Genomic DNA, 25,905 nt, shown 5'->3' with positions numbered 1-25,905 from the left:
GTATAGAAAGAGTTCACTGGGCTCTGACTGGTGTTACACCGTATTTGGTGACCCTACAGATTCTATGACCTGCAGTTTTGGAAGAAGTACTCAGAGCTATCACTTAAGTAAAAGTATCTGATATATTAAATACATTTAACAAAGTACATCATTAATAGTGATGAGTCAGTGCATAAGCACCATTTTAGTATAACTGTCACAGCCCCATTTTCTACAAAATTAGTACTTTTACCAAAGTGCTTCAAGTTAATTTAGCTGGTAATACTTCTATACCTTTACTTAAGTATGATGCAGGATTTTTACTTGTAATTAAGTATTTTACATTGTGGCTTTGATAGGCTACTTTCACTAAAGTAAAGGATCAGAGGACTTCTTCCGACACTGCATTTCACAGAATCTGACGGGTGACCAAATACGGTGTAACACCGGAACTTGTCATCTGTCGCGTCGCGTTATCCCGCCGGAACGTTTGTAGTGTAACACAGAGCTTGGCAGTCATGTCGGCGCTCAAGTCGCGGTGCTTACAGTTAGTCAAAATTTAGTTTCAGATAACTCATTCTGTGTATTTTAGAAGTCAGAATACATACATTTTGAGATTATGTGTTGAAGGAAAGCGAAGTATTGGTCGCAGTATCGATAAACTTTGAGGTAAAGTAAGTTTACTGCCGACTTCTCCCTCCGTCTTTCTCTCTTCTAGCTAACGTAACGCTGGTTAGCCAAGTTGATGTGATAAACCTACAACAGCTCGACTGGGGCTTGTTTTGTATTTAGATGACATTACCAAGTACATGATAAAGACTCTGTAAGAAGCAGAGCATTTATTTATCAGTGCCGTCAGTTGAAAGTATTCGTGCTTCTTTCACACATCGCTTCATATTTTACTCCACATTGACTCGCTTTATTGCTTCCGTTCACGTCGCTGATGTTAACTCCGTAACCGATGTTCAGGTAACAACTAGGTGGTCGTCACATTGGATATATGTTTATGTTGTGTCACACATTTACTTCTAATATCCTGTTTACTCTTGTATCTGTCAGATTTTATCCATATTGTGCAGAATAAGGATGTGCCGGTGATATCAAAATCTCATGTTACGATTATCTTAGGTAAAAAATATTACGATAATCATCAAAGTTTCCTGAAATTGTAAAAATGGCGCTAAAACATAGTTAAATTACTTCACATCATGATTGGTCTGCATTATAAATAACATCAAAAACAGTTTCAACGCTGTAAACAAAAGTAAGCGGTTCAAAGTTTCAGACAGTTGACTGGAAATCACTTTAAATGCAGCTCAGTGCCTCTTAGATTTTACGCACCCATTCATATTTTTGAAAATTCTTGATATTTTTCCTGATGAAATTAATCAATTGATTTCTGGAGTGCAAGAACTTTATAGTAAGTGTTATCTGCTGGATGTTAACAGCTATGTTCATTTTTTAAAGGCAGAGAAATTAGTAAACACACACAAAACAGAATAAGTTATAATGGGCCTTTACAGGCCGTTAGTGCAGACTTCAGCTTTACACAACTTCTCCACATCACTGCTAACAGCAGCAGAGCTGAAGCTGACCTGTGAGGAAGAACATGATGTGTATGATCTTGACGCGGGGAGTTTGTTAGTCAGGTCAAATGTAGCTCTCTCTCTCTGAAGTTTGCCACACTTCAGTTGGTTGATGTTAATATAGAAAGTCCTGGCCAGAGTAGCAAGAGCTCAATAGACAGGAGCCTGTTTCTCTATGCTTTGGTTATTCTGCCTCTGTTTGACCGGTAGAAAGCTTCCTCCTTGTGGCTGAACAAAATAAAACTGCTAAAGAACGCAGGAGAGCTGCTATGTGTTTACAGTGTCCTCTGAAAACAACAATAATCACGGCAATGGAAATGGTTGGCGGTATTGATATCGTCAGAATTCACCGCAATGTACTTAGTAAAAACCAGCACATCTCTAATGCAAAACATGTTTATTAATCATAATAGCCATTGACAGTTTCTCTGCTTTCTCAGTTACCTGTCCTAGTCATGGCATCACTATCAGAGGAGGTGCTTCTGGTGGTGAAAAAGGTTCGCCAGAGGAAGCAGGATGGCACACTTTATCTGATGGCTGAACGCATAGCCTGGGGTCCAGAAGGCAAAGACCGCTTCACTGTCAGCCACCTATATGCAGATATTCGCTGTGAGTATTCTTTGCCCTCAAGTTACAAGTAGCGCTAAGGTAATAATGCGATGACGATGTGTGATAATGTGTTATTTCTGTTCTGTGTAGGTCAGAAAATCAGCCCAGATGGTAAAGCAAAAATTCAGCTCCAGCTGGTCCTTCACACCGGCGAGAGTACCACATTCCACTTCTCTAATGAGAGCACTGCACTCAAAGACCGTGAGGCCACCAAGGAATTGCTGCAGCAGCTACTGCCCAAGTTCAAGAAGAAAGCTAACAAAGAACTGGAGGAGAAAAACAGGTGACACTATGAACCTGTTTTCCCAAGGTTGCCTTCGAAGGATAAGTCTGGTGATATTCTGTTTTCGACTTTTTATCAACAAATCACACAAAAAAACCAAAACCATCAATGAACTGATCCTAAGAACAAGTAATCAGAGCCTGATACATGGTGTTCTTCTGTTGACCTCCTATTTAAAACAAATCAGTGAGCCACACGTTTGCACCCAGTGACATGTTCCTTCATTACCATGAAAATGGGCATTGTGGTTTTTTGTTTGTTGTTGAGCTGCAACGATTCATTGTTTGAGTCATATTTTAAGCACAAATGCCAAAAATGTGCTTGTTTCAGCTTCTTTTGTCATACATGATAGTAAACTGAATGTCTTTTGGACTGTTGGTCAGACAAAACAAGACATCTGAAGACGTCACCTTTGACTCATTATTTTATGACATTTTATAGACCAAATGATTGATTAATTATTTGAAAAAATAACTGACAGATTAATTGATAAGCAAAATAATCATTGCAATATTTGAAAATAATTGTCTATCTATCACACCAAGATCACTGTTGAAAATAGTACACAACAAAAACGCTGTTTAATGCTGTATGGATAGTGTTTACTAGTAACAACTTTGAAATTATGAAGACAGTTTAAAAAATTAAAAATTAAAACTATATTTATGTGTTCTAGTTTTAAAGATTTACGTTGTCAGTAGAAATTAATGGGCTTGAGGCCGAGTGCTGAGCTGAGAGAAAAGTTGGAAAGTTAAGTTGGTTTTGGTCTTTGCATCGAAAAAAAAAATATACAGACATACGCCAACCTTTGAAGTAGTGACTGTGTTCAGGACTATGTTGGCTGCTGCTTGATTTACAGCTCATTTCTGTCATTTTATTGTTTACCATTCGTAAACATAATGTTGGGAACAGGATGAGTAATGCAATAATCTCAACTCAAAGTCCTGAGAAGTGTTTCTCCACCATTGTTGGTATGAATGGGATGGACAAAATACAAGCAACACCTCTCCTTTATAGCACACTTCACTGGACCATAAACTACAGTCTCCAAAATGACTATAAAGTTGAACCAACGCCTTTCTGAAACGGTGTCAATAAAAACGGAACATTATAACCTTCATGAAGTTAGAATTTATTGCAAGGTTCTTGTATTTGACTGCTTTAGGTTTAGATAGTTATGATAATATCTTAATATTGATACAATTTTCTGTGAAATTAATTGTTTATGTCAGTCATCATGTCATCATTTAGACAGTTAATTGATTAAGAACTTTCTTGGGTTTAAATGTTGACTGAAAGCGACAGTAGTCATCTATAAAATATTTAAATTTTATTTGTTTCTGTAGGATGCTCCAAGAGGATCCAGTGCTTTTCCAGTTATATAAAGATCTAGTGGTAAGCCAAGTGATCAGTGCTGAGGAGTTTTGGGCCAACCGGTTAGGAGGCTTAAACAACACAGACCCCGCACTATACAACAACAAACAGGAAGTCGGTATATCTGGAGCATTTCTGGTGAGTAGTTCAAACCTGTGACAGTTAGACCTTATATTTAGAAAATAAGATCATGTTAAATTTAATAATTGATTGAAGCACTGGAAATTTACATTAACTTTATTAGCATTAACAACATACAGGTGAGCGTTAACAGGTGTCATTTTTGTGCTTTACAGGCAGACATTAGACCTCAGACAGATGGCTGCAATGGCTTGAGATATAATCTGACAGCTGATATTATTGAATCTATCTTCAGAACATACCCTGCAGGTAAATGACTACATCTCCACTTTTAAGTTACATCACTTACAACTGTTGATTGACCAGGACAAAGTACTGGCTGTCGAGAATATTCAGATTTTCATTTAGAGCAACAAAAACAAGAGCGATTTTACCGATTAACACACTGTGTTCCAGAGAGGAATTTGTTGGAATAAAAACCTGCATGAGTGTCCACCCCAATGAATGACTTTTAAATGTGCAATAGGTGTTGCTGATCAGATATAATAAAAATTTGATAGAGTACAGTACCAGTTCGGACACACCTTCCCATTCTCTTGGATGAGAAAGTGTGTCCAAACTTTTGACTGGTACTGTATATTTATGTCAACCTTTGTTGTTCTTGCAGTGAAGCAGAAGTATAGTGAAAATGTGCCTCATAACCTGACGGAGAAGGAGTTCTGGACCCGCTTTTTCCAGTCCCATTATTTTCACAGAGACCGCATCAACACAGGAACACAGGATATCTTCTCAGAGTGTGCCAAGCAGGATGAAAAGGGTAGGATTTGTAAAGCTTATTTTGGGGGCAAATCTCACATACAAATGGAAGGATTTTAAAGTCAGTGTATGTATTATTTCAGCCACAAGTCTGTTTTCATATGTAAATGCTTGAAATCTGTCTCATGCAGGCTTAAAGTCTATGGTGGTTCAAGGAGTGAAGAATCCTTTGGTCGATCTCCTGTCATTAGAGGATAAAACTTTGGATGAGGTGGGATTTAATGAGATGATCAGTCGCAGCCACTTCAATAATCATTTACTTGTGTAGCTTTCTTTTTCCCACGGCATCCTTCAAGCCTCAGAACTTAGTATTTTCTGTGACACAGGGCTATGGAGTTTGCACACCACCATCCTCAACATCTAATTCGAACAGGACGGTGAAAGAGAGCAGCAACTCGGCCATTATAAAGCGGTTCAACCATCACAGTGCCATGGTGCTGGCAGCAGGCTCACGCAAAGGGTAAAGAAATTACTTCTGTAGGCAAAAAACACAATAACCTGCTCAGTATGCTTTATCTTTAACTTCATCTGCATCATGTTTTTAAAGGGAAACACCAACTGATCAAGCCAGTGAGACAAGCAGTACAGATGGAAACTCAAGGGATTCTGACTTCTTTCAGCCTCCTGTGAAGAAGGTACGATGGTTCTGTAGTTTTAAAGCTTTTTCAAAATACAACTGTTAGTCTTTAACAGACTTAGTCACTTTTTTTTTCTGTTGGCAATGTTTTTTTTAGGTTAAATTACAGGAAGCCATAGAATATGAAGACCTGCAAAGGGAAAACGGACCAAAAACAGTTGCGTTAAACCTCAAGAAGTCTGACAGGTACAGTCTGTCCACATGTTTATATCTTCTTGACTTTGCATGTTTTACTCCAAATGAAAGCTAAGAGAAGGGCTGCAACTAATGAGTATTTTCATCAGTGATTAATGACACTACTAATAATAGTAATGCTTGATGTTTTGAAATGGCTTATTTCAACCAAGTCACAAAACTCAAAATATTCAAATTGTAATAAATGAAACCAAGATTGGCCTATAGATCTATAGACATTTCAGAATCTAAAATCACCAAATATTTTGTATTTTTATTTTATAATTGGCTTTAAGCAGTCAATAAACAACCATCAACTGATAGACTTAACAATTAATCAGCAAGCTGTGTCTGTTCAAGGTGTGTAAAGCCTTTATAACTTTTTATCCAGATTTCAACTGTGTAAAATTTGGGAAGAAGCTCATCTGTTGTTAGTCTCACATCCTCTGGACAGAGTGCTCACCTTGAACTGTTAATTAATAGATTTTATATTTCATTTTAATGTTCAGATTCATTACTCTCTCTGTGTAAATGATCCTGGCAGTGGCCATAACCTAACACCAAAATTTAACTTTGGCATATAGAGTGAATGTATGGAGTCTCAGATAGAGGGGACACTATGCTCTTACATTTGGCAGCCTCCCATCATGTTTAATGCTGATAATACAGGCTTATCTTTTTAAAACCATCCAGGAATAAATTCTTCCATTTTAAATCGATGTATTCATAGTTCAGTTGATTCTTCCTATCCCGATGAAATTTTCTAATATAATTTTCTCTTTATCCTCCTTCTTATTTAAGGTATGCTCATGGTCCAGTGCCACTTCAGTCCCAACAGTATACAACTAGCCAGGATATCATCAACTCTGTCAACTACATCCGGCATGAGATGGCTAATTACAAACCCAACCTTACTCAGGTTCGATCATATACATTCTATTTCTGTAATTTTATAATGTTTTGTTTTGGTTGAAGGGAAGTGTGAAAATCACTGTCAGCAGATTCTTTACCTGGTGTTTCTAAGTCGCTCTGCATTCACATTTTCACCAAATGTTGAATAGTTAATAGCTCGGTTGCTGTCTTCACCTGAGTGTCGAGAGCACACAGGTTTTGTTGTGATTCAACAGTCAATCGTTGACTTTGGGACAAAGATTAATGATCATCTTAGTAGTTTCATCCAAGAGGAAGCATAACTTTTCCCCTGTTTACACCTAAGCGTCCACACTACTCCGGCGTTTTCAAACCCCTAAAATGGAGATTTGTGAAAACGCTGCTCCTCCTTGTTTTAGTTTGAAAACTGGGAACTGCGTTTTAGCCTGGACGGGCGGAAACAGACACTTTAGAAAACAGTGACGCAGACATCCACGTTTGTCTCCTGCCTGTATCTTATCAGTGACGATGTGTCCTTCCCTGATTCGTTACACCCCACATCATCACATGACCCTTTTCTGCAAGAACACAAACGACATCAGCCTTGACTACCAGTGGTTAATTCAACATGGATAACAAATTACAGGTATCGCACAGGAGGCAAGCCATTATTCGACCAATTTGTGACAATTCCCGTGTCCAGCGGTCATGTGACATCCGTTTCCTGGTGTGTTAGTATTGATGGAGATTATTTCTGAAACACTGCTCTTGTGGACGGAGATCATTTTCATTTTAAAATACCATTTTAAAAATAGTATCAATAACAACACATTCTCAGATTAAGATCAGGGAACATGTTCATTCCAGTCACATACCTCCGGGTTTTCAGAGGCAAGGTGGAGCAGGCAGGTAGTCGCCCTGAGGCAGCATTGTTGTTTTTTGGGAACTTTGGAGACGAGTCAGCGATATATATGTATCCTCAAACATGCCTGGCTCCTCTAACACAAGACAACAAAAAGAGCAGAAACTGTCCCTTGAGAAGCCGTTTGGTGCCACAGTAGACTTGTGCAAAGATGTGAGCCCACCTGTATGTTGTTGGTACCTCCAACCTGCACCATTTTCAGCTCCTTCTCCCACTTTATGTGCCACATACTGAAAGTTACGTTCTAAGTTGTTCTCTGACTGAAGTAAATCTAAATACTGTTTATTTATCAGTAAATGTTTACTCACAACTTGCTGACATAATTCTGATTGGGCCTTGTATTGTCAAAATGACTGTAATCACATAAGTCAGCATAGAATCACCATTGTCACAAACAGTACGTTCCCTGGTCAGAAGATTTAGATTAAGATGCTGATTCTTATTCCAGTCTTGAAAATATTACAAAATTTATTAATAATAATAATAATAATAAAGTTATTTTGAAATAATCCAGAGTTTCAGTTTCCCCCAAAAGTCAGAAATGTGTATCAGGTTTAAACCATGAACGGTGCCTTTAGTTTCACCACAGTCTTTCTCTCACTCTTTGCAGGTGTTGTCCAGCACAGCAGCAACTTCTGCCATCGCAGCGCTTTCTCCAGGTGGCGTCCTCATGCAGGCAGGAGCGCAGCAACAAGCCATAAATCGTACGTGTGTTCTGAAATTGCTGAATTACTGTAAAACTGTTGCCTGAAGCGCATCTGTAGCGTCTGAGGTTGCTGTAAAGCCTCTGAGCAGCACATTCAGCTTGCTCCCACAAAATCTCCTCAATGTTTTCTGTATTTTCCACTAAATCATTGATCTCAACATGAATGTTATCTTGAAAAATGTCAACATGTCCCTCCCCAAAAAGATTTTTCTTTTTTTTTTTATTAAATCATTTGCCTTTTCATTCTTTGTTGTTTTTTTCCAGAAATGGTACCTACTGAAGTTCAAGGAGAGTTGAAGCACCTTTATGCAGCTGCTGGAGAGCTATTGAGACATTTCTGGTCCTGTTTTCCTGTAAACACACCATTTCTGGAGGAGAAGGTGACTAATATTCAGTTTATGTAACCAAGGTCAAATTATTAGTCACATAGTAAGTTATTCTCTGTCTTGACACCCATGTTTTTGGCAAAAAATAAATAAATTGGCAGGTCTAATAATTGTCTAATAATACATACAACAATTAGCATTTCTATGTGATTTTTAAAAAATATAAACCACACTTGCTCACAGGTTTCTATATTTTATACATAATAATCAGCATACAATCCCCCCTTGGACTTTCTCATGTTTTATTGTTTTTCAAAGCTGAATTACACTCAAAATTAACTAAGCTTTTTCAACACTAATCACAACATTTTGTGTTTTATAGCCATAGATTCTTTTATAAGATATTTGTTTTCATGTGGACATTAGCATTTTTCTCTCTATTGATCTGTGTTATAAAAAAATTCTAACTATATCTGCTGTGAACTACATCCTTTTCGCTCAGTTTGTGTCAGTTTATAGTTTTATAGTATAATTTCCATCACTACCACCACCATCACAGGTAGTCTCACCTTATAAATAGTAGGAAACTTTTTTTCAGTTTTTCCTAATGGGTTAATCTTCAAAAATGTTTCATCATTACGTACTTTTCATATAGGTGATGAAAATGAAGTCAAACCTCGAGAGATTTCAGATGACCAAGCTTTGTCCCTTTCAGGAGAAGATTCAACGTCAGTACTTAAGTACAAATGTAAGTCTCTAATGATTTAATAAATACACAAAAGCTTATATACCAGGTGATTCTTGAATTAAATCTATTGGACATCCTCTTAGCTTACAGGGCACTTGGAGGAGATGCTGCAGACGGCCTATAGCAAGTTCCACATCTGGCAAACCCGACGGATGATGAGGAAAACCTGAAGTCTGACGGTTTGTCGAAGAGAGGACAAGGAAGACATTAAAGTATACGGACAAATGGCCTGTGGAGGCCCTCCAGACTGCTGTGAAGAGACCACAGATTACAGCCTGATGGGACAAGGTTCACAGGGGCTTATGATGAGGATATAGATGGACGCTGCTACATCCCCAAATGTCCAACAGAGACTAACTACATCTCAGTCATGAATAACTGTAATTAGTTTCTTTCTCTTTTGTTTGTGTTGTTTTTTTTTTTTCAATGGTTGAGAGATTGGTGCCGGTAATGGTTAACTGGGACTTCTACTATGGTTTAATATGACCAAACTTTAGATTGAAATCAGAAAGGCTCTCAGGATAACAGGCTGAGGTGTGAGATGCAAGCAGAGGACTGGCAACATGTTTCATCAGTGCTCAGAGCATTGAAAGAAAGCTTGGACATACAAGGAGCTCCTCTGAGCACCGGCTCGATTTATGGAACAAGGTTCCTGAAAATCTGAAGCGAAAGAGGAAGTGAATATAGCAATACTGTAAAGACATTTGACACTCGAGTGCATTAGTGTGTGTGTGTGACTCAAATCACACTGTCACTGGTTTGTAATGTCTGCACCTTCTGTCTGCACTGAAGACAAAAATGTTATTCTGAATTAAAGTGAGGCATAAAGCTGTTGTTCATGAACCTGCAACACTTCATTAAGGATTCAGTTTTTCAATGCAGTCTTAAAACAACAGTCAGGTGCCCAAATGAACATTGAAATTGTTTTTTCTTGCCATAATCATTCCTCCTGTTCATACTGACCATTAGAAGATCCTTTCATAATGCACTTTAAATGTAAGTGATGGGGGACAAAATCCACATTGTGTAAAAATGAATTTAAAAGTTTACCTGAAGCTAATATGAAACTTCAAATGAGTCAAATCAAGTAGATATCTTGAGTAGATAGTAGATGTCTTTTTAGTGCCAAAGTCCCTCTTTTTGTTTCCCAGCTCACCTGGGAAACACGAAGAGGGAATTTGATGCTAAAAAGATTGCTAATGTGGCAGATATCCACTTGATATAACTAACTCAGATGCACTCTCAAATGCATTTTTGCACAAAATGACTGTGGACATACTGTGGATTTTGCCCCCCCCCCCATCACTTACATTAAAAAGCACATTTGAAGGGGGTCTTTTAGTAGCCAGTATGAATTACAGCGAGTAAAAACCTATTTAAGTGTTCATATGGGCACCTGGCTAAACCTATCCTTTAAATCCATGCACCTCAAGTTGTTTATGCTGTAAATGCTGTTATTCATCTTCGCCATTACAAGAAAGATTGTTTTGTTTTTGTGACCTGGTGACTTATAAACTACAGCTGGTATGGCTGTAGGTGTCGGTTGGTCTTATTAAGCTGAGGATACTACACGGAGATGTTTTTAATAATATGACGATTGTACACGGAGATGTTTTTATTGATATGACGGCGCGGCATGCTCTATGGGCAAACCGACGCGTTGCCTTTCAGGAAGTGTCCTCACATCAGCTGAGTGAAGCTCTGACAGGTCGGCTGCATACCGTGGGTGACCGCTGACTTTCTCCAAAATATAAAAAGCGAATAAAACCAGGGATGTAAGACAGCGGTTTGGTGTGGATTTGTAGGCGGCAACGCTTGAGTGTCAACCCAATCATCCGGTGAGTGAGTTTTAACTGAGAAAACAGCGAGTGAATGGCAACAGCGCTGTGGAAGCTAGCATGTTTGCTAACTTGTTATTTCCAATACAGTGGTTCGAGTTGGCACAGATTTATCGAAATGTCGTTAAACCGTCAGACGTATTTTACACATTTCAGCCCTGCTCACATTTATTTTTGTTTTGTACGTTTTTAGCAGCACATTAGCGTTAATACTGACATGTTAGCATCAGTGTCAGCAGCAGGGTCTCGTGATGCAGATTGAATCGGCCGATTGACTCGCCCCTTTAAAGTGCGAAAGCGCAGATAATTTATCGATAAACCTCCATTTTATCGACAACAAACACTAAAACGAGTCGTCCAGTAAACCTACTGACTGATTTAAGAAGGACAATGACTAAAAACAAAACAGAAGTTTGAACGACGGAGCTTGAAAGCTTGAAGTTTAAAGGTTTGTTGACAGTTAACTTTTTCTAAGTCAACGTCTGAACGTAAAGTTAACGGTTAATAAACTCTGACGTTACTGTAACGTTACTTTATTTACTAAAGTACAGACTTTAAGGTAACTTAGTTAATTTACTGGGACTTTCCTTGGGTGTTTCCATCTCATGACACGTGATATTTCTTAAGGCTGCAACGGATTCATCTACAACTATTTTTTCGATTAATCGATTATTAATCGTTTGGTCTATAGAATATCAGAAATAGTGAAAGAATGTTGATCGCCGTTTCCCAAAGCCCAAGATGCGACCTCAAATGTCTTGTTTTGTCCCGACCAGCAGTTCACAAGACACTCAGTTTACTGTCATAGAAGACTAAAGAAACCAGCAAATATTCACATTTAAGAAGCAGAAACTAGAGAATTTTAGCATTATTTTCTTGAAAAATTACTTGAAACAGTTAATCCATTATCAAAATAGTTGCTGAATAATTTTCTTGACTAATCTTTCCAGCTCTAATATTTCTATTCCACCAAAATTCAGGGTGAAATGTTGTACACAATTTATTTCACTATGTTTACTTGACCACTCTGGTGACTCTACAAATTCAGATTTTACCTACAGAACACATGGTGAACTTATACAATGAGGTGCATTGCTTTAAACTATAAGGTATACAGTTTTTAAAATGAGCTCCACCTCGACTAACTACAACAGTAAAATGCTATTGACATATTTAATGTATGTAGTAATGATAATTTAATCAAATAAAATGGTAACACTGACATGGCCATTTTTTCTGCTTTGAGCACTTACTGTTGATCCTGAATTTGCGATTGATACCTTATCAATGCAGGACTTCAACTTGTAACAGAGCATGTTCAGTGTGGTATTACTGCTTTTACTTGAGTAAACCATCTGAATTCTTCTTTCACCACTGATCAAAGGCACAAGACTCACATCCTGACCAAAAATCTGTGAAAATCATTGAAAAGCACCACAAACACAGGCATTAAAACCACACTGTCTTTAGAGAAATGAGTAGTTTGGCACAACATATACTTTTATATCAAACAATCAGTGTCAGTCTGAAGTCCGAGGCTGGAAATGATCAGCTGCCCCAGGGCCCCTCAGGTTCGACATGTCAGTTGGTTTGTAGTAATGTAAGCAACATTCAATGACAATATCAGTCGCAAAGACAGGGGCTTTATGAGTGCCCCTGCATTATTATTTAGTCTAGAAGCCTTGTTTTGTGTATGAGGGCCCCTCTATATGGCAGTTATTGGGTGCCAATTGCACTTTTTCACTTCAGGTCCCTCAACCATGGTAATGCACAATCTGAGTCCATCGTCAACCTCAAATACATCCCAGTCACAGTAGAGTGCTAACAAATAGAGACAAAAGTCAGAGTGGACTGCTACTTCTCACCTCTTACTGAGATACTTGTGGCAACCACTTAAATATTGAGGAGAATTTATGTTTTGACATTTTATTTGAGAACATTTATCTAGCGTGCAAACTGTAAATGTTTTTGTGTACACAATCTGATTATCCTGATGATCCACAGCTTTAGTTTTGCCTCTGCTTCCATAGACGTTCACTCAAAACTACAACAAGTAAATCAAAACCAAATTACAGTATTTTGTCCTAACTTTTCAGCTAAATTGTGTCTTCTTGTCCTGTCAGAGTGAACATTAGAGTCTTCCTTGCAAAATGTTAACTGACAGCTCCTGGAGAGAGACATTTGACATTAGGGAGAGGGGGCTAGCCAGCTTGAAGGCAGTCTAAAAAGTGGAGTCATGACTGGTCAATTTGGGAGGGTGAGTACACTACTGAAAGTCATATGATGCCACACAGCATGGAGGGCCATGGTATGTGAGGAAGCAGAGTAGTGACTCTTGAAGTCCCTCACGTTTTCTTCATACTTAACTGTCTGTCTCATACTCTCTCAGTTGTAGAGGATCCCCAGTCAAGATGCCTCTGATACCAGTTGTGCCAGAGAACCACAGTCATGTACTGGCAGAGCTTGACTGCCTCGATCCACTTCTCTCCGCTCTCCGTTTAGACTCCGGCAGGCTCAAGGTAGGTTTCACCACCACATGTCTGGAGTCTTATAATTAAATCACACATAGAAAATTTACAGTGGTTTTTAGATATTATTTAAAGTACTACAGAGTGAAAAATTACCCAGTTACACTAACTATATAATTTATCAGGCATGCACCTTGTGTACATTTTTCTTGCTACATATAAATTCAGTATCTAATTACATGTTATCATGTCATGCTTACCCTGTTTTTGAATCTGTTGTGTTACAGTGTACTTGTTTGGCAGTGTCAAGGAAGTGGCTCGCATTGGGAACATCAACAGGAGCGTTGCACCTAATTCAGAGGGAGGGCTGGAAACAAAGGCTTATCCTCACTCACAAGGTAATAAGTGACTGAGTACCTTATGTGCAGAAATACTGCTTTGACTGTTGCTCTGCTGTTAAATGATACAGCTACACATAAAAATGAATGAATGTCTGTGTCACATTTGTGCAAAGTCAGTTTCTCTTAAATTCACATCGCCAAACATTGGATCTCTTTCAGGAGGGAGCTATCACTCAGGTGTCATGTTGCCCTCATGATGAAGACTTTATCGCTATTGCAACAAGGTTAGAGTCTATCCATGAAGTATAGAAATGTTTCACACTCATCTGCCTTAAAACAAAGTTTACCCCATGTCAATCAATGCAAGCCTGCTCTTCTTCTCTCATACATTATCTCTGTGTTACTTGTATTATTCACAATGGCGGCTGTTGGTGTTTGTCTCCGGTCCAGTCAGGGTCTGGTGGTGGTGTGGGAGCTGCAACTGGAGCGGCGGGGTCGTCCAGAGAGAGTCAGTGTGTCTTGGGAGCACAGGGGTCATGCCATTACTGCACTCTGCTGGGACACCAGCGCGCTCAGAGTTTTTGTCGGGGACTCTGGAGGCAAGGTGTCCTGTCTCCGTGCAGGATCCTCCAAGCTGGGAAAGGTATTGAACCAGCACTATTGATGTTCCTCGATAACATCAAATGTGGCTTGTGCATATATAGTGGTTGCGTGACATCCATGTCATGTGTCTTGGCAACAGCAATCAAAAGGGGAATGCAAAAAATTCCTTTAAGCTTGCAAGATATATGCTTGCAATTCATGCAATTCATTTTTTTCTATATTCTTTTTTTTTGTGTCTAGGGGTCAGCATTCGTCATCTTTCCTGTTCAGACCATCACCACTGTAGACTCCAGAGTGGTTCAGCTCGGGTACCAAGACAGTCGACTGTTGGTGTCTTCTCTGAGCCGTTGCTACCTCTGTGACACAGACAGGTGAGTGCCAGTATGTCTGTCTTGCACCTCTTGAGTGTCTGCCATTAGGAACAGGGCCCACCTTAATGCCTCTGTATCGGCAAATATCTTCCCTGCTCAAGTGTCTTTAAGCAAGATGTTAAATCCATATTTCTATGTTAGACATGCTAGTTTTGTGGTGATTCATAAAGGATTACTATTCATCAATATTTGAAAGATTGTTCTTTGCATTTAGTTTGTACTGAACCAAGTTTCTGTGATAGTTTACAAGCTACAACTAATTTCTCTTTTTATATAAGACAGTTTTTGCGTGATTTTCCTCGTGAACCTGCACAGGATAAACAGTCATAATGCATGTTACATGTATTCATTTTTATTTCTTAACTTTTTGTTTAAAAAAAGTTTGAATGTGTTTATTTTACTCTCTCTGGAGAATCTCCTTCCTCCATGTTGGCCGTCTCTCAGCAGTGTTGTTTTTTTTCCTGCCTTCAGGGAGAAGTTCTGGCGTGTTGGAAATAAGGAGCGTGACGGGGAGTACGGAGCTTGTTTTTTCCCTCAGAACAGGGGATTATTAGTGGGTCAGCCCCCTCTGCTGTACTGTGCCCGACCGGGGTCTCGAATATGGGAAGCCAGTTTTAACGGCGAGGTTCTGAGCACCCATCAGTTCAAACAGCAGCTTGCCTGTCCTCCTTTACCACTCATCACTTACAGGTACCGTATTTTCCTGCTTTTAAGTCATTCACTGTAAAAGTCAAATTTCTAATTTGTCTTTTGTTCATCTGTTACCTGCAGAAATGAGCCACATTACCATTCAGGGCAGAAGAGCCCCCAGTCAGTCGCCTTCCCTAAACTGCTTTATTTTGGGTAATATTACATATTTTTAATATATTTTATCATCTGAGTTCTTAGGCTTGGCAATCACATATTTTTATGATTTTGATCAATTTTGTACATTATTGAAAGCAGGCTAAAAATATTAATTATATCAGATATTAGTAAAAACAACTTGACATCATTCTTTAAAAAAACGAAAAGAAATGCAGATGACCCTGTAACTTAACTAACTGTACACTTTATATGTGTAGAGACCAAAACCTGCTGACCTGGACAGACTCAGCCATTTATATCTTCACACCTCATAATGGCCAAGTTCTACTGTGGACAGAAGTCAAAGGTGCATTTGATACTTTTTCCCCAAAAAACACCAGTGATCCTTTTTAGTAACTGAGCGATCAAACATTTTGTCCATAAACACACACACACACACACACACACACACACACGCGCACACACACGCACACACACACACACACACACACACACACACACACACACACACACACACACACGCACACACACACACACACACACACACCATAAATATGTTGACAAAAGTGCTACTGAGATCATTAGGCCCATAGTCATCCTCCTGTTTGATTTACTGGGAATTGAACCAAACCTGTTTTCTGGTTTTGTAGATTTGGTTGACATCGCAGTCTACCGCAGTGAGCTCTTCTGTCTCCATGGCAGCGGGCGTCTGTCCCACCTCTCCCTGTTATCTGCAGAGCGTTGTGTTGAGCGCCTGCTGCGTAGGGAGTCCTGGCCTCTGGCTGCTGCCGTCTGCTGTATGTTCCAGCACGCTATCACCACCGGACGGGTAAGATGGCTGCTACCGCCTTGCTACAGTAACTGTTTATGTCCATGTGCAAAGTTGAACCAAATCTGTTGAATCTTGTCTGAAGCCGGGCTCAGATTATAGGGGTTTTTGGGCCAATTTATCCTCGATTCATCCCTCCAGACAATCGGCAGAGACATCTGGTCTGGGACCTTGGTCTGAACCGATGCTCTGCCCAGATTATCTGGTATGTGAGGGGTTTACAGATCCAATCTTAAACCTCCAGAACTGCTTGCAGACTCATGGGGGCCACCCCGATAAATTCAAACTTGTTTGATATTTAGGATTTAAAATCTGGATGATTACGTCAATATTTACCAAGCAGGACCACAATAGCCAATGAGAGAGAGCTGACGGTGTTGCCAAGCAACAGTAAACACTCTAGCCATTGAGGCTGACGTTAGCTAGCGTGCTACTGTTGACAGATATTAAATCTCACCTCCAGTTTGCGCTAAAGAACAGACGATTGTGTTGACCGTGTTCCCCCCAACCATTTTTTCATCCAGACTCATTTAGCCTTCTGCTTTTGTTTTTTCTCACTGCAAAGTATTTTGTTTACATCTGATTCCCCATATGATCAGATTAGAGAGAAGAACATCTGCAAAGTTTCGCCTTATGTGTGTGATGCAACCTGATTTCAAAACTGATTAGGATTTTAAATTCCTGTAGTCTGAGCCCGGCTTAAGCTGATCAATGAATATTTGACCTCCTGTGTTACCATTAAAAATCACAGGTGTCTCAGGGCCTAAACCTAAAAAGAAATGAAAACAGACAGGTGCTAGAGTTGCTTCCTGCTATTGACTTAGATAGAAATATACTTTTAATACACAGATAGTGATGGATTATCTGTGTATGAGCACCTGATTATTGTTTTATGGCAGACTTAAAAAACTGTGAACTTATCCTTTAAATAACCAGGCTTTACAGGCCACATTAGAAAAAGTAAAAAAGTATCAAAATGCACTAGAATCCTGTAAGTCTGAGTTTGGGCAGATGGTGAAACCAAACATTTACATGCAACAGGTTAAATTTTGATGTCAATAAAATATCTTAAAAATCCGAACCAGATTTCTCATCATCATCTCAGCACACGTATTTTTTCTTACTTGTGTTGTAGTGAGTTGAGTGTTGATAAATCATAAATAAAAGCCTCGTTCATCGTTCTTGTTTTATGCAGGCCAGGAAATCAATCCCCATCGACCGCCTTGAACACCTCAGGTCTCAGCTCAGTTCCAGCACACAGCTGGAGATGATTGGCCAACTGGAGGAAGTAATCAGTAAGCTAGAGCCTCTGGACTCTGCCTCCAGCAGCCGCAGAAGCAGCATCTCCTCACATGTAAGTTAAAATAACTTGAACCTTCTGTGGAGAACATTCAAGGAACTGGGGCATTTCATTAAGTAGCTGTTTATTACATGTCATCCTTCCCATCATTTCATGTCACTTTTCTACTGTTCACTGCCAAAATGAAGTCAAAAGTGTCACACACAAAAAAAAGCTTAAAAAAGGAAGCGATAAGCAGAATTAAACTTGTGTAAGCTAACATTATCTTTAACTTCTTTCACTTGTTTCTCTGACTTGTCATGAGGTCCAGGAAGCTACATGGTGTGCAGAATAATTCCACATCAAACAAATACATCATGGTTAGATTACTTCCTCTCCAAGTTTTGACACAAAAGCAGAGGGTTGTTTATATTAGGCTAATTTAACAGAAGCTCACAGCTTCTTTAAACAGTATACTGATATCATTATTTTCATCATCCAGGAGAGCTTCAACGTCCTGGACTGTGGAATCTATCGTGTGATCAGCCGCAGAGGAAGCCAGTCAGATGAAGAGACAAGCTCCCTCATCAATCAGTCCATGTCAGAGGAGGAGCGGCTCAAGGAGTTCAGTTTTGTGCAGGATGACGATCAGGTGGATCATGGTAAGAGGCGGATTTTGCTCTCGAGCATCAGCTGCCTGGCTGAACGGTGAAAGGATATTAACTATAAACAAATGCTTTCTATAAAAGTGACATTCGTTTTGTCTGATATTAAAAAAGACAACATGAAGTGAGTTTTCAAAAGTTAATAGAATCATTTCTATTAATACAAATAATTATTAGTAACAATATAATGAAAAGCAGATGGAGATGAACAGTTAACCTTACTAGGAGGATCACTGTAATATTTATGTTGTAGTATTCATATATTAATCTATTGAGATAATTGCACATAAAGAATGGCAGCAGATTAATTAAAGCCTTGTTCTGATATTTTTATATAAACTAATTCACATTGTGGTAACAATAATAATCAAATAACAGCTGTTTTGTGCTATCTTTATTATTCTTAAAAACGTCTTATTTACCTCTCCTTTTTGTGTAATCTGCACACTCTGGTGCAAATAAAGATAAAGAAACAGTGTAAGATTCCCTGGGATGTAAATTTATACGTACCAGTGGTGCGGAGTGATGCAGCGTCCGGCTGTACAAGAACAGACTCAGACATCAGCGAGTTTTCATTCACTCACAGTCAAAACAAACTGGAAAAGTATCAGCAGAGTAAATCAAAAACAAATTGGCCTTGCTGATGCGAAAATGATAACTACAGCAAACTGGAAGGATATAAACAAATAACCCACTCACACATATTCTTTCTTGTTTATTTCTTCACTGTCTCTCTCTCTGCTCTGTGTGTGTAGGAAGAACAAACTCCTTTTCCTCCTTCTCTGATTTCAATGTGAAAAGAGAGTGAATTATTTTCAGTTTTATGTCACCAACTGATTAAACAAAAAAAAAAACTGACAGATAAGATATTTGGAATTGAGGACATCGCTAGCTGCTGAAAGATTTATCAATATAAACGTGTGACTGATAATAATTTGACTCTTTGACTCTTTGTCGTATTGATCATATGTACCTGTAAACCTGAAAATGATTTTATTTGAAAATTTAAAAAAACTAAAAAATCATTTAATCAAAAATGTTGCTGTGCTGCTCCGTTGGATTTGCTGTGAGAGCTGAATGATCACCCTGACGGTTGACATGCTTTATAAATGCCACGTTATTAATATCAAGTTTCTTGTCTGTTCCATTGTATCATACACACATATCACCATTTTGGTTCTGTTTTTTTTTTTTATTTCTGTATTGTGCAGCATTTAATTTACGCTCTCTGTAGTGTTGTCTGGCACCTTTGCTCCATCTGCTTGCATTTTGTCTTCTCCCTCTCATCATGCCCCTCTGGTACTCCATCCATCTGTGTGTTTCCTCTGGCTCTTGCCCCAATCTTTATTCAGATCCACAGAGCACTGAGCGTATGGAGGCTGAGCGATCTGAGCAAGGCCTGCCGTTCCACCTCCCCCTCTCATTCCGCACCAAACCCCCCCGCATCGCACTGCAGGCCGTCAAAGACAGGTGAACATCCAGAGAAACTAAGCACAAACAGGCTCACAGCTTTAAATAGAGGAGTGTGTCACAGCTGCCTGTGTGTTATATTTGAACACTTATGAAAATGTTCGGGGTTTGTATCATTTCTTTTTTTTGTTATGAGGACCGAAACTCCTACAATAACCTATTATTCAAATGCAGCTGTGCTTTTTGACAGCTTACTTCCCCTTTCCACCCAAGTCACGCATCTTTTTTTTTTTTTTTTAAATTCACATTGTTCATCTGTGTAGGCACATGCAGCATGTTTTATTTCCAAGCATCACACTCAGTCATTTGCCACATGAAAAGGTTCACTGTTTGTAGTTCTGTTTGCCTTTCTCACTGTTGGATTGTAAATCCATGTAAGTGTAATCTTATTGGAGAATGGTTATTTTAATTCAGTTTTCTTTTTCTCAGCGTTTCCAGTTTTGTTAAGAAGACAACAGAGAAGATCAACACCCTCCAGATGAACTCTGAGCTCTGGCAACGGCCTGACTTCAGAGAGGGTGGACAAGCTGAAATGTCAGCCGCTTCTGCTCCGTTCTCAGAGGAAGTTGAAAATGAGTGAGTACAGAACGTGGACTAAAACCATGTTAGAACAGTTTTTACTGAGAACTGATTGTGTGCTGAAATAAAGAATTACTTATTCTCTGTGATTTTCAACCAAATTTGAACTAATACCTTGAACCTTTGTCATGAGTAGACCATTGAAAATTAATCAGATCAAACCAGTGAATGATCATTGTCGTCACAGGGTTTATGATGAAATGCCCAACACAGAGGCCGACATGCTGGAGCTCCGATCAGCGACGGAAAGGGCCGTGTAAGTACAGCTACTACCTTTTTTTTCCAGTTTTTATGTGGAAACCAAAGTGTACTCTGTTATTCAAATGTTACATTTTTCCAACACCAGCTCCCAGATCCAAGATCCCATGGTGCTACTGGATCCAGTCTGCCTGGGAGAAACTCTGCTGGAGTGGCTGCCGGTGCTGGAGCGAATTCTCGGACCTGCAGAGCTCGGGTCAGCTGCTGTGAGTGATTCAAACACGGATGTACCTGGAGAACAGAGATGGGAGAGGGATTATGTTAACACCTTCTCAGAGCAGCCAGAGGAGTCTTCTTGCTCATCAAGAGAATCCACAGAGAGCGCTACAGAGGAAAATACAGAAAAGCCTCCAGAGCTCGGAGAAAAAGAGAGCCAGTGTGAGAGTCAGCTGACTGCAGATTACAATGAGAAAGAGCCCGCCGCTGTAAATGGGAGTTCTCCAGAGCCTGTACGAGTGGTTCCCCCCAAACCTGTACCATCAGATCTCCTGGCTAATCTCACACAGCTGGCTACACTATACACAGAGCTGAGCTGTTTCAGAAACCAGGCAGATGAGCGAGCTTTGGGCTGCACAACCTTCCTGCGCCGCTACTTCTTCCTGCTGGATGCGGAGCGCATAAGAAGAATGTGTCTGCTCTGTTACCAGGAGCAGCCGGCGGTGAAGAGCTCCTTCACTGAGGCCATGCTAGGTCAGAAGCTTCTTCTTAAATCACTTGATCATACTGGTTTACTCTCTGGTTTAATCTTTTCCTTTTTTCCCCCCAGATTTTATGTTCAGATTTTACAAATCAAGAAAGAACACATTTTAGAGAAATAAAAAAGGGAAACATACACATTTAAAAAGGAATAAATATACACAGTGTGCTTAACCCCATGTGAAATGGAAATTATTATAAATTTTTGCAGAATAATAAACAAAAGATGAATGTGAAATGACTCTTAGTTTCCACTAAATAGTCAAGGAAAGACTGTGCTGTGTTTCAGAATTAAATCAATGTAGTTGTTCCATTGGAATGATAAAAAGCATCTTATTTGACCATTTATTAAAAACATGCAGAATCTAATGGGTTTACCGTATACAAAAAAGCCAAAGATTGCCAACCAAGATCTGGTTAAATCTTTCACTGTAGAAAACCATCTAAATAGCTTTAGCCAATAATCACATAGAATATAACAGAACCAAAACAAATGAGAAAGTTTTAAGCCTGCATACTGATAAATAGATTTTGCTCAGTTCAGTGTTGGAGTAGTCGAGCCTACGGACAACAAACTGTATTTGTATCTACATTTACATTTCTGATACTTCCCCACAGATCTGACTCAGTCCAGTAAGGTGGTGGAGGTTATTCAGAGAGGGGATTTACTGAGATCACTACGCAGTCTGAGAGAGCTGCAGCCCTGGAGTGCCCCTCATCTCCTTGCTCACTTACACAGGTCAGTACCCATGTTTCTCTCTTACACCATCAACACATATTTAAGTTGTGATGGACCTTGGGAAGTAATTACACTATGTTAACATGTAGGCTGTATGAGAAGCACGGGGAGGCGGCTGTACGCTCGTTTTCTCAGTTCTACCCCACGATAACTCCTGCTGACGTAATGGCTATGGCTCAACAAAGCCACTTCCTGGCATACCTGGATAATCTGGTCCAGTCACGAACTGAGGGGCACAGGTACATCTTCTGTTTGATCTTTTTGTCAAAGGAAAAAAAAAAAAGACATTGATCTCACTTTCTTGCTGAATCTTACATTCATTTCTTCCTCCAGGTTGCCGTTTCTGCAGTCCCTTCTCGAACCAGAATCACTGCGACAGGATTGGCTTGAGCTCGCACTTACCCATGATGCTCCTCAGCGTTGTGATACCCTAACCCCTGACGGACTGCCCAGGTCTGCTACTGTTGCGTGAGAAAAAAATTGCAAAATAACTTTTTCTTTGTTTTAACTAAAAAACACATCTGCTGGACGGATGGTAACTAAGATGCTACCATTTTATCTCTGGATTATATTCAGGCCACAACAATGTAAAATCTTGAAGTGAAAGTAAAGTATAAGAACTGTAACTGTGACTAAATGTGACTCCCGTTGCAGGTGGCACTCTCATTGTTTCAGTTGGGGTTATGGACGCCTCCTGTCTCTGCTGATACGTCTCCCCGCAGATCTGTCCTCCAAGCAGAAGATGTCAGAAATGTGCCGCAGTCACGGGTACTTCCAATTTTTTTTGTCTACACAAGACAAGTCATATTTTTTTTGCTGTTGATGGCAGTTTTTGGTAGAAAGGGACACATGTCAGCTTTTGTATAATATGTGTGTTTGTAGGTACTGGACAGGCTATCTGTATCTCTGCCGTGAGCTGCAGCGCCGCACAGAAGCCTTCTCCACTATCTGTCAGCTGGATGACATCACCCTGCTGGAGGAGCCTGATGGTAATTGACAGAGACGAATGTTGGTTACAATGTCAAGGGTTAGTGAGATACATACCGAAAACCATGTCCTATACCAGGAAATCAGGTGCATATACACATGATACATAAGTAGTGGAGCATGTTTACATCAACTACTCACTGCACCTTCTTCATAACACAATGATTAGCTCACCAGCCAAATCAGACAACACAAATAAACCAAAGTGGATTCACTCTTTCTGGGAAAAAATGAACTGTGGTGATTCTTCTTTGTCTTTGTTGCAGTACAAAAGGGATTTGAAATTAGAGTATGCTGGTGATAAGCATATAGCATGGTGCTTACCTGAGTTTACTGCTGATATTTACACTTTGTTGGCCATTTGAGGGCGACTTTGTAGGGTGAAATTTGGAATTTGGAAATGTTTGACTTTGGATGCAGATTCAGTCTGGCCTTTGCAACAAAAGATCCAGCGCCTGAACTTGGACACAGCTCTGGTGCAACAGTTGCAACATTACAGCTCAATAATTCTGTAAACATGTATGTAGACAGTGCAGACAGAACCTGAAAATAAACAGCACTTTTGATCCTGTAAAGAAATGTTTTTAAGTAACAGATTACAAGCTTTCAGAAGTTCTCTTTCAGTTAAGTTCTTGACACGTCTTGATCCCAACAATAGTTTTCAGTACTTACGTGAAGTTATAAATCAAGAAACGTCCAAGTAATTAATGATTCACTTTTTTTTCTTAGAGTTTAAACACACAGGTTTGCTTTCTGTCATTTTCCAGGTGTTGAGCCGCAGACTTTGGATGAGTGGAAGCTCCTGATCCAGCTGTCTCAGCGGTGCAGCAGCGTCTCAGAGCAGGCCACAGGTGTGAATGGTAGCAGCCTGTCTAATGGCTCAGCAGACTGTGGCGGGAAGGTCAGCCCTGAGAACCTGACCCTGCTGCTGGCTCGGATGGCCGGGCCAGACCGGGCGTTGGCCATCTTGGAGGAGTGTGGAGTGCAGCTGGTCCTTTCACCCCACTCCAAACTGGTCTGTGAGCTGCTGCGAGTCACAGAGAAGAGGCAGAGGTGAGTCAGAGTGTCAGTTACCAAGCTATCAAAGTTTAATTAGCTCATAAGAAAAGGAAGCAGTTCCAGCACTTTTTTGTGTTGGAGTGTTTTCTGGCGTTATGTGATTTTGCAAGCAGCATTGGGGAAGAAAAAACATTTTAATCCATTGATTTTGTTAAATTTGAGCAGAGAGAGCAGAATGAATTGTTTGAGAGGTCTCTTGGTGGTTTGGGGAACATGACAGTTATATTAGTGGTCTGAAAAGTCTTTTATAATAACTAGATATTGAACTAAAATGTGTAAATAAAGTCTGGAATAACAGCTGAGGAACTGTTTTTGATTGTCATCAGTGTAACAGTTCAATGGACTTTATCTCGTAGGTGTTACAGTTGTGTTTCTTCCATTTTCTATTCTAGGGCAACGATTCAGACGATGCTTGAGCGCTGCGATCGGTTCCTGTGGTCTCAGCACGCCTAAATGCAGATCAGCGCCGTGTAGACAGAAGCTCCTATCAGCTAAATGAGATAACTAACACTTGATGTAAGTCTCCCCACTAACTGCTTTTGAAGCTGTGGCTTAATTTATACACTGTGATATTTGTAAAAGCTTGCCAGTTCTCATGAAGGTACTTATCCTCCCATTGAAAACAGTATTATCTATTTAACTTCTAATTGCTAACTGTTTTGTTTTTTTTGCACAAATATTTTTCAGTATTTTCCTCTTCATTCCATATACTTTAATTTTATCAGTATTCAGGTGAATGTACAGGGGTTTTTTGCATTACTGATATTTTCATGATTTGAGTTAAATGCTTTTTCGCATGTACAGATAAGCAAATATCTGATGACTCTGAGGCCAAACGAAAAAGTAGATTATCCTGTTGTTACAAGAAAATGAACTGTCAACAATTATAGTGAAATGTTCTAACTAGGTAATATTATGTGAATAAAAACTGTCTGTATGAAACATCATGTTTCTTCCATTGTTTTTTTATTTGTTTTATGGAACAAAAGGTTTTAATCTGTGCGATAATGGAGTTTTATTTAAATGAAACTGTTTTTCTCCTCATACATCCACATCAAGAGCAGTTTGAAAAAGAGCAGAATACAAACACAAGAGTGGTTATAACCAACATGTAGTGCAGAATAATCAAGGAACTGTCTCTTTATTTGCCTTTGTTTATTTCTGTACATCAAAAGTATCAAACAATCCAATATGTTAAACTTTGACTCTTAATTTGACACTTCAACAGAGTCACTTCATCCAAATTACAACAATAATACCACTATGCAGACAGTTTTGGTTTTATTTGCTCATGTTAGAAGTTAAGAGATAAGCCAAACATTTCATGTTTTCAACTCTTCTCCCTGCACATAAAGTAGATGATGCATAATGTGGGTCAGCAGAGATAATACTAATAACAACGTAATGAAATGGGACTGATGACTCATGCGATGGTATCACACACCTGGAGCATCAAAGGGAAGAAGCGGGCAGATGGAAGTCCTTGTGCTTCACATTTGACTTTTAAAGACTCTTTATGAGTCAGTAACATCCTGTAATGTGTATTGACCGCAATCGCCTTTCTGTCTGATCCTTTTTGCTTTCTTATTATTCATCCTCATCCCTGGTTCATTGTCATTTCCAAGAATTCCAGCTCACTCACCTGCCTGCGTCACTGGCACCGGGACGATCAGATTGAATTGTTCGGCATGTGGCAAAGACATAGACACACTTGTGAGGAAAACGATCCTTAAAAACTAAACTTTACATGTTACCGTTAAATTCCAAATTGGCTGCTTTGAAATATTAAATGAACCTTTTCAATC

At 39.4% G+C, this 25,905-nt stretch overlaps 2 protein-coding genes across 4 annotated transcripts; both read left to right on the top strand.

The window, feature by feature from the left end:
- Nucleotides 1–462: 462 nt before the first annotated feature.
- Nucleotides 463–9,954, top strand: gtf2h1 (general transcription factor IIH, polypeptide 1). 3 transcript variants are annotated; one of them, XM_067590001.1, is made up of 15 exons: nt 463–648; nt 2,006–2,174; nt 2,265–2,457; nt 3,804–3,969; nt 4,128–4,221; nt 4,580–4,729; nt 4,860–4,939; nt 5,055–5,188; nt 5,276–5,363; nt 5,463–5,551; nt 6,341–6,458; nt 7,942–8,035; nt 8,302–8,417; nt 9,019–9,111; nt 9,195–9,954. In XM_067590001.1, exons 2-15 carry the CDS (start codon nt 2,021–2,023, stop codon nt 9,279–9,281), a joined length of 1,656 nt encoding a protein of 551 aa, XP_067446102.1. In that variant the 5' UTR covers nt 463–648; nt 2,006–2,020; the 3' UTR covers nt 9,282–9,954. The 3 variants fall into 3 exon arrangements, with proteins under 3 accessions (XP_067446102.1, XP_067446103.1, XP_067446104.1); XM_067590002.1 differs by having other exon boundaries at nt 463–653; XM_067590003.1 differs by lacking the exon at nt 463–648 and adding an exon at nt 728–948.
- Nucleotides 9,955–10,758: 804 nt separating this feature from the next.
- On the top strand, nt 10,759–25,042 carry hps5 (HPS5 biogenesis of lysosomal organelles complex 2 subunit 2). The gene is made up of 23 exons (XM_067589960.1): nt 10,759–10,949; nt 13,339–13,468; nt 13,705–13,815; nt 13,978–14,042; nt 14,209–14,401; nt 14,602–14,732; nt 15,204–15,422; nt 15,504–15,575; nt 15,797–15,885; nt 16,190–16,368; nt 17,564–17,722; nt 18,150–18,309; nt 19,665–19,782; nt 20,212–20,358; nt 20,549–20,617; nt 20,708–21,309; nt 21,934–22,054; nt 22,144–22,293; nt 22,388–22,507; nt 22,709–22,822; nt 22,937–23,043; nt 23,809–24,094; nt 24,493–25,042. Exons 2-23 carry the CDS (start codon nt 13,361–13,363, stop codon nt 24,551–24,553), a joined length of 3,381 nt encoding a protein of 1,126 aa, XP_067446061.1. The 5' UTR covers nt 10,759–10,949; nt 13,339–13,360; the 3' UTR covers nt 24,554–25,042.
- Nucleotides 25,043–25,905: the final 863 nt, after the last annotated feature.

The sequence above is a fragment of the Thunnus thynnus genome, chromosome 5 (assembly GCF_963924715.1).
Source record: "Thunnus thynnus chromosome 5, fThuThy2.1, whole genome shotgun sequence".
NCBI classification, from domain to species: domain Eukaryota; kingdom Metazoa; phylum Chordata; class Actinopteri; order Scombriformes; family Scombridae; genus Thunnus; species Thunnus thynnus.
The sequence above is the reverse complement of the archived record's forward strand: the minus strand, read 5'-3'. Positions and strand labels throughout refer to the sequence as shown.

Coding starts and splice junctions, on each gene's coding strand:
- gtf2h1 (XM_067590001.1), top strand. CDS start 2,021: ATGGCATCACTATCAGAGGAGGTGCTTCTGGTGGTGAAAAAGGTTCGC. Junction 5,552..6,340: donor AACCTCAAGAAGTCTGACAG/GTACAGTCTGTC, acceptor TTCTTATTTAAG/GTATGCTCATGGTCCAGTGC. Junction 6,459..7,941: donor ACAAACCCAACCTTACTCAG/GTTCGATCATAT, acceptor CACTCTTTGCAG/GTGTTGTCCAGCACAGCAGC.
- hps5 (XM_067589960.1), top strand. CDS start 13,361: ATGCCTCTGATACCAGTTGTGCCAGAGAACCACAGTCATGTACTGGCA. Junction 22,294..22,387: donor TCACGAACTGAGGGGCACAG/GTACATCTTCTG, acceptor TTCTTCCTCCAG/GTTGCCGTTTCTGCAGTCCC. Junction 22,508..22,708: donor ACCCCTGACGGACTGCCCAG/GTCTGCTACTGT, acceptor CTCCCGTTGCAG/GTGGCACTCTCATTGTTTCA.